General features: G+C 42.6%; 1 protein-coding gene across 2 annotated transcripts in view; it reads left to right on the top strand.

The window, feature by feature from the left end:
• Positions 1–3,353: 3,353 nt before the first annotated feature.
• LOC110287871 (F-box/WD repeat-containing protein 15) overlaps positions 3,354–8,224 on the top strand; it is a 15,402-nt gene continuing 10,531 nt past the window's right edge. Inside the window, exons 1-4 of one of the 2 annotated variants that reach the window (XM_021154377.1) lie at positions 3,354–3,457; positions 4,204–4,241; positions 4,436–4,599; positions 5,609–5,727. In XM_021154377.1, the coding sequence (XP_021010036.1) occupies positions 3,368–3,457; positions 4,204–4,241; positions 4,436–4,599; positions 5,609–5,727 (411 nt within the window). In that variant the 5' untranslated portion in view covers positions 3,354–3,367. The remainder of the gene's footprint in view (positions 3,458–4,203; positions 4,242–4,435; positions 4,600–5,608; positions 5,728–8,224) is intronic. The other variant, XM_021154376.2, reaches the window with a different exon arrangement.

The raw sequence follows: 8,224 nt of genomic DNA, 5'->3' as shown, positions 1-8,224 counted from the left end.
ACTGTTATTAAGAGCTACAGACATCTTGCCATACCCAGCAAGGTCTCCACTGTTTGCCGCAGACAGTGGTTAAGAGGCTGGGTGTACTATTGCTCTGTCCTTCATTAATGTTGTTAAGATGGTAGTATAGGATTTCCAACCACTGTTAACATGCAAATATGTCTTTATTCAATAACTGCAGTGGCCAGTCATGGTGGTCTGTTCTAAAAGATACATCTATGTCCCAATCTCTGGAAAGTGTATTGCCTTAATTGACAAAGGTATGAATGTTATTTAATATGATAAAATATATGACTAGGTGGGACTGCAGAAATGGCTCAGTAATTAAGAGTACATATGGCTTCTACAGAAGACTCAGGTTCTGTTCCCAGAATCTCCTGGGACATCTCACAACTGCCTGCAACTCTAGCACCAGGAAGATTTGACACCTTAACCTTTGTGTGTACTTGTGCTCAAGTTCACAAACACACACTCTCATTCACAGAATAATAATAATAAAAAGACCCAAAGATGTAACTGGGTTATCAATCTCAAATGAGGAGCTTATCTTAGTTTATCCCGATGTGATTTGACTACATTTACAGGTGACCTAAAAAAAGAAAAGAATCCCACCTTGGTGATGGTGGCAGTGTTTGCCTTTAATCCTAGCACTCAGGAGGCAGAAGCAAGCACATCTCTGAGTTCAAGGTCAGCCTGGTCTACAGAGTGAGTTCCAGGACAGCCAGGGCTACACAGAGTAACCATGTCTCAAAACAAAATAAAACAAAACAAAACAAAACAAAATTAAAGTAATTTCTGTATGACAGTACACACCTTTAATCCCAGCACTCAGCAGCAGGCAGACACAAGGGGATCCCTGTGAGTTCATGTCCAGCCTTGTCTACATAGTGAGCCTGAGTCACCAGAGCTACATAGTGAAACAACAAAGCAGAGAAGAATGTATACCGGGATGAGAACATGACTGGTGTCAGGGAAAGAAAGGGGCATGGGAGTGGGTGGGTAGGGAAGCAGGGTGGGGGGGGGAGGGTATAGGATACTTTTGGGATAGCCTTTGAAATGTAAATGAAGAAAATATCTAGATAAAAATTGGAAAAAAATATCTAATTAAAATAAATGTATACCGGTATGAGAACATGACTGGTAGCAGGGACAGAGAATTGAGTGATGCTTCTCAAGTTCAGGGATGCCAGGGCAGCTGCTGGGAACTGGCAGAGACAAGGGGTGGATTGTCTTCTAGTGCCTCTACAGACAACAGGGCCCTAACAATATTAGATAAGCAATTTCTAAACCTGGGACAGAGTATATTTTTCCCACCTACCCCATCTCATGTACACTCACTTGTTGATGGATCTCAGGAAGCTACTGCAACAAACATCTTCATCACACTGTGCAGTGAATATCAGAGCCTCAGGAAATGTCTTTCAGCTCATCTCTCTACTGGTCAACTGATGGTCTTTTGCCAGATGGCCATAATTGAAATATTTGTTTAAATACAACAAGAAGAAGGATCTATTTAGGGGTAACAGAGATGGGTTAAGAGTATTGACTGCTTTTCCAGAGGACCTGGGTTTGACTTTTCAGTACTCACGTGGGGGCTCACAACTGTCTGTAACGTCAGTACCAGGAGGTCAAATGCCCTCTCCTGGCTTCTGCAGGGAAGAGACTTCATGTTTGAGGCCAACCTAAACTCCTCAGTGAATTCTAGGCCAGCTTGGATCATAGGATGCTATCCTCTTTTATTCTATCACACACACACACACACACACACACACACACACACACACGCACCTTGAAGAATCACACATTGTAAAACTAATCAGATATACACCATGAACTGAAATATCCATTGTTTAGGTGCCTGGGGTAGCAATGCCTCATGTCTGTTATAAGGAGTTACAATAGCCCTGCATAAGAACATCCAAATCAGTCACTCAGAGAAAGAAGCCCGGGCCATCCTCTGGCTCAGCAAACAGAAAGGTCAAAGCCAGGCATTGCGGCTCACATCTTTCATCTCATTCACTTGGGAGGCAGAGGCAGACAGATCTCTAACTTTGAGGCCTGGACTATATATCAAGCTCCAGGCTGGTCAGTAAGGGGAAGAGAGTGAGAACCTGTCTCAAAATCAAATAAAGAAGAGAAAAAATAAAAAGAAAGAAGGAAAGAAATAAAAAAGGAAAGAAAAGAAGAAAGAGAAAAGAAAGAAAGGTGAAAACTGAGAACGTGAAGCACAGCGAGGTCTCTGGCTCCTTTCAGGGCCTGGACTGTGGCCTGAGTCCCCTCTGCAGGCTGCTTTGGTTTTGCTGGTTGCAGTTGCTTCACATTCTAACATCCAATTCTGTAGTAACAAATCCAATGGTGACGTCTGCAGTCCTCAAAATTATTTTCAATCTGAATCAGTAGAGAGCATAGTTTAAACAGTGTCTCATATAACCATTATGTAAGTGTGTATATCTAAGCATGCATACATGCATATGTCCATGGTGTATGTCTGTGTGTACTCTATTGTCGTGCTGGGTTCCTTGGGTTATTGTCTTACAGTACAAAGTATCACAGTTACTAAGGATCCAGGACATAAGGCCTACCTGTAGATACACATGTGAAGGTAATTTAAGAATGAAAATACATTCTGATTACTAGTTAGCAATATAATCAGCATGAATACAATCAGCATGACGCTTTTACTCTTTTTTTTTGGAAACAAAGTCCCATTATTTACCCTAGACTGCTCTGGAATTCATGTGCAGTACATGTAAAAGTATATGCAGGAGTGCACATGCCTGTCTATGTGCAGAGACCAGCAGTAAACATCAGGTGTCCTCTTTAACTGCCACTTTCTACTAGAACGCTGAGTACACAAGCAAAGGATCTCAGAGGCTGTGCAGGCACAGAGATGTGGGTCCTGCTGGTCTAACTCAGTTCTCAAGGTAGACATGAACATGGAAACCAGAGTCCCTACACCAGTAATTTGCAGCAACCTAACTGTCTTCATATAAACAATTGAACCTGTTGAAAATTAGTGTGTAACTCAGAAAATTCTAGAAAGTTTTGACAAGTACATCATCAATCAGGGCTGCCCCAGATCATGTGATTTTGGTCTCCAGAGTGCCAGGAAGGGGTTGTTGAGCTCATCTATGCAGTGAAAATCACTGTGGAGTGAGTTAAGCTGTGAGCACTCTCAGCTGAGTGCATCTGGCTCCAGTGAGAGGGGAAGGGGAATCAGGCTGAGAGTCTACACAGATGCAGCTTGCTCCAACCAAAGCCTGATGATCTGTGGTCGGCAATCCTGCTAAATCTTTGGCCGAGTCTTTAAAATCAGATCAAGCTGGGGAGGAGAAAGAAGAGTCAGTGTGGACTTAGGCCACTGAAGATGGAGATCCATTTGCCTAGTTTGCCAATGATGAAAATCCTCTCCTATCTGGATGCCTACAGTTTGCTACAGGTTGCCCAAGTGAACAAGGTAAAAGCTCCTTGGCTAAACTCCTCCATTCGGTGCATCCTACATAAGGTCCCTTTGGCCTTTCCCACTCAGTCTTGGAGTCTCAGCTACCCCAGCACCACACTCACACAGCCTGGCATCGTCTTTCACTCCTTCAATCCCTCCCTCCCTCCCTTCTTTCCTTCCTTCCTTCCTTTCCCTTCTCCTTAAACTTACCTTATTCAGACCTTTCTACTCAGCTCTGACACATTAGTGTCTCGGAGACTCAGCTGCTTCTCTTCCCCAACAGAGTGCCAAAGTACAGAATAGGAAATGGATACATCTAGGGGTTATATTATCTACTCTGAATGGTTAAATGTGGCAGGAGTGGTGGTGCAGGGCTGTAATTGAAGCACTTGTGAGGTAGAAGCAAGATGATCTGGAGTTAGGGTCAGACTCAGGATAACAGGAATATACAACCAGCCCAGGCTACTAGACACCCTATCTCAGAACAGTAACAGTGATAACAAAATTCTGCTAAATGAAAAGAACAAGCTGCCATGCATATGAAGCATCCTTGAGATTCCATGTCAGACCTTTGGAGACTGGACCTCCTTCCTCTGAGCTCTCACATGGTGACTTGTGTTGGCTGGGGTAGGTCTCTCCAGGCTGGCTGGGCCTCAAGAGCTAGGACTGTGTTCATTAACCTGTGTAGGCCCAGCCCAGAACAAATTGAGAGCAGGAAAGGGAGGTGGATGTTGGTTTAAAGATTCTTTTCTCTCCCATAGAACTGGAATGAACTTGCCAGCAGTGATGTCCTGTGGAGGTAAGGAGAGGGGCAGGGTGGGATGGGAAGAGGGGACAAGATGGGGCTGAGAGGGAAGAAGAGGCCTTTTGATTCTGGACATGGACCTCTGTTGCGTGAGGATGGTTCGTGAATAAAAGTTTGCTCACTGTAACCATGGCTCTAAGGTGAGGTGACTGGGGTCAGCCTGATGGGATTGCAACTTTGCATTGCAGGAAATTGTGTCAGAAGAGATGGCTCTACTGTGACATAGATACCCTACAGCTCCAGGGCAAAGAGACATGGAAGCAGTTCTTTGTCGATCGAATATGGCAAGAACATGCCAAGTTCCGGGCAAAGCCAAACGATTTCACTCACAAGGAAATTGCTTTGAAGTGTGGTATGGGCTTGGGTACTCAAGAAGAGACCCCCACTTGGTTTTACCCGTTCTGTGCAGTCCTACATTCTCATTTAATAAGAGGAAGGGAATTGTAGTTTAATAAGATGGGACTACTGTGCTAGTCTAGACATGGAACCAATCTGTGATCTGCTGAGTGGTTGCTCAACATCGTAAAACCAGCCTTATTTTTCCCTTTCCCTGAATGATTTGTTCCCTTCCTAGAGTATAGATAAAATTTACTGGAGGAAATTACCAAATAGGCTTTAGTATTTATCTTTTTCAAAAAACTTCCTTGGAACAGTTTTCTGATGGAGATATGCTTTTAAGTTTTTTACATTCATTATTTTTAGTATTCCTGTATGTGACATGTATACATGGCATACTGTGTGTGTGAAGACAACTTTGTGGAATCTGTTTTCTTGAACAGAAGAATCTTTCCTTTTCCATTTGTTTTGAGATAAGGCCTCACTCTATAGCCATGGCTAGTCTGGAACTTCATCTGTAGATGAGGCTGGCCTAAAATCAAGAACTTCTGCTTGCCTTCACTAGGAATGATACATGATTTGTATTTCCTTTTGTTTCTCTCTCTCTCTCTCTCTCTCTCTCTCTCTCTCTCTCTCTCTCTTCCTTCAGACAGGATGTCATGCACCACAGGCAGACCTCAAATCCTTTATGTAATGCACACCAATGATCTTGAACTTCGGAACTTTCTGCCTCCAAATGATTAATGGATTACTGTTTATTGGCCTTTCAGAACAGAACAGTGCACTCTGCCCAGGGAGTCAGAGCTCCAGGCCCCAGACCCATTTTGTCTCTATAGAAACAGATTAAAGGGTAAATGTGTCTGAACCAATGACCAGCCTGCAGCGTGCTTGGCTGTCTCCCTTCATCTTTTCCACAGCTTTTATCCAAGCCTTCTACATGGCAGAGGGAAGGGAACCATACCTCCTTTAGTTTGAGTTGTCCCTCAACTGTCTGCTGTCCACATATTGTTGGGGTTTCCTTGCAGGACTTTTTGGATACGCATATTATATCTCAGGGTGTGGCTTAACAAGAAAGGGACAAGACAAGTCTGTTGTCTGTATGGTGAGTTCCAAGAATACAATTTCCACCTGGGATGTTCACAAGGTGAGTCTGGTCAACGAGTTGCAAATATTACCCTCATATGAATTCTGATTTCATCATTTTGTTGCTGGTGATGATGAGACAGGATCCCCCTGTACAGACCTGGCTGTCCCGAAGTTCCCAGATAGATCCATCTATCTTGGATTCCCATGTGCTTTGGTCAAAGATTTGCACTACCACACCTGATTTCCCCACTTCTTACTTTTTTATTTTTAGATTTAATTGATTTTTATGTAGGAGTACTTTCTGTGTATATATGTATGTGTAACCCATGTGTGTATGCTACCTGTGGACATCACAAGAGGGTGTCAGGCCCCTTAGAAACTGTAGTTGCAGATGATTGTAAGTTGTGGGCACTGAACTCAGGTCCTCTGCTAAGCCATCTCTGCAAGGCCTGTCAGTGTTTCAAGGTTTTCATCATATATTGTTCTCCTACAAGGTGGGGTTTACTCCTAGGTATTCTTTTTGAAGATATATTTTTTATTTTATATATGTGTGTGCCTGTGTTAGTTTATGGTTGGTGCTGGCTGACAGAGGACAGAGGCTGTGAGGTGTTCTGTAGGTTTTGGGAACCCAATTAGGGTTCTCTGCAAGAGCATTATTGCTCTGAACTGCTGAACAATCACTCTGACCCCTTACTCCAGGGTTTGTTTGTTGGTGGTGTGTTTTTGTTGTTTGTTTGTTGTTGTTGTTGTTTTTGTTTGGTTGTTGTTTTGTTTTGTTTTTTCTTTTTGGTTTGAAATAATGTTTCACTGTGTAAGAGACTTGGGAGAAACTTGCTCTGTAGACCACACTGGCTTTCAACTCTGGGATCTGCCAAATTATGCCTGCTTAGAATCAAAAGCATATACCCTGTTCACCAGGCCCCTTCAGGGTGGTGGTTGAGGCTGCTCTGAATCAGAAGGCTTCCCTGATCCTTCTTTACTTTGTTTATTACTCTATAGGAAGGGTGGTGATTTTTTTCCATGATAACATTGCAGCCTGTCAATTTTCTGGAAATTTATCAGTTCTAAGAGTTTTCAGAGGAGTCTTGGGATCTCTAATCAAGTGCCTGCAAATGAGGAAACGCTGGCTTCTCTCTACTCTTGGCCTCTTTTCTTTGCTTTTCTTGTTTCATTGTTCTAGCTAAAACAAAACCATATTCAATAAGAGTAGAGAATGTGGATTTACTTGTCTTGTTCCTGATTTTGCTGGAAATGCTTTGTTTTTTTTTTTTTTTACGCTACTTTTGGGTGTACAGTAAAGAAACTGCTGACATTACTGTTAGTTGATATGATTAAGATTTTTATTGTAGATATGAGAGAATGACCAGAGAGGTCTAGAAGTGTCCAAAGGAAACAGAAAAGGAAGTAGACTATGTTGTGTTTTTAAGACCAGGAAATATTTTGTAGAGTAGAGTATTGTGAGGTTGTACAGGGCTTCAGTTGAAAGGCTCATGCTGAGGCATCTCTTCCCCTGAGGTACCAGACATATGATGGGTATAGTGTAGAATAGAGTTTATTTAGGGCATTGGAAGTAAAGTTGAGAAGGGAGTAGAGCAGAGAAAGATGGAGAGGGAGAAAGGTTGAGAGGAAAGGAGAGGCAGGTTAGAAAATGTGGAGAGAGAGAGGGAAGGGGTAAGGGGGAAGAGGGAAGAACGGGTTAGGAAGAGAAAAGATTCAGACAGAAAGGTCAGAGAGAAGGAGTACGGACCCAACAGACACTTATATAGCAAGTCAGGCCTACTTAGCTGTTTCCAGGTAACTGTTATGTGGTGCCCAGAAGAAATGCTAACATTTGTCTATTTTGTTTTAAATTTAAAAAGGAGAAAGTAGAAAAAGGCAATGGTGAAGCAGGAATAGGGTCCTTGTGATCTCTAGCTGCTTCCTGCTGACTTTGGGGCCACATGTCTGGGAAACCTAAGAAAATGGAGAGGGGGTGTCATTCTAGTCTTATGAGAGTGGTTTGTTTCCTTGCTTACTAGGATCTGTGAGGCCATCTGTGGGTAGGAAGGATCAGGCCCAGTAGAAGCATCCATGTCTGTGAGAGCAGACGCTGACACATCTGTGAGTTGCTTCTCTGGAGCTGTTCTGGATGTAGATTTTGAGTAAACACCTGGACATAGCAAGGTGCTGGAACACTTATGTATATTTGAGGAAGAGAATAAAGTCAAGTGCTTTTGGGAGAAAAAGACATGTTCTCAGGTGTACATTAGAAACCGTTAGGTCTTGGTGGTTGGGGTGAGAGGAGTCCCAATCCCAAGGAACAAGAGAGGAATCCAACCCTCTGAAATAGGCAACAGGTAGGAACTGAGGCTATTGATTGGCAGGTGTACCAATCTAGATGGGATCTGTGTTTTCCATGAGAGGTGAATCTGAGTCGATTTTATGGAGTATATATATATATATATATATATATATATATATATATATATGTGTGTGTATATATATATGTGTGTGTATATATATATATACACACACACATATGGAACCTTGGAGATTTGACCATGTGAATATGATAG

This window comes from Mus caroli, unplaced genomic scaffold (genome assembly GCF_900094665.2).
Source record: "Mus caroli unplaced genomic scaffold, CAROLI_EIJ_v1.1 scaffold_9524_1, whole genome shotgun sequence".
In the NCBI taxonomy this organism is placed as follows: Eukaryota; Metazoa; Chordata; class Mammalia; order Rodentia; family Muridae; genus Mus; species Mus caroli.
The sequence above is the reverse complement of the archived record's forward strand: the minus strand, read 5'-3'. Positions and strand labels throughout refer to the sequence as shown.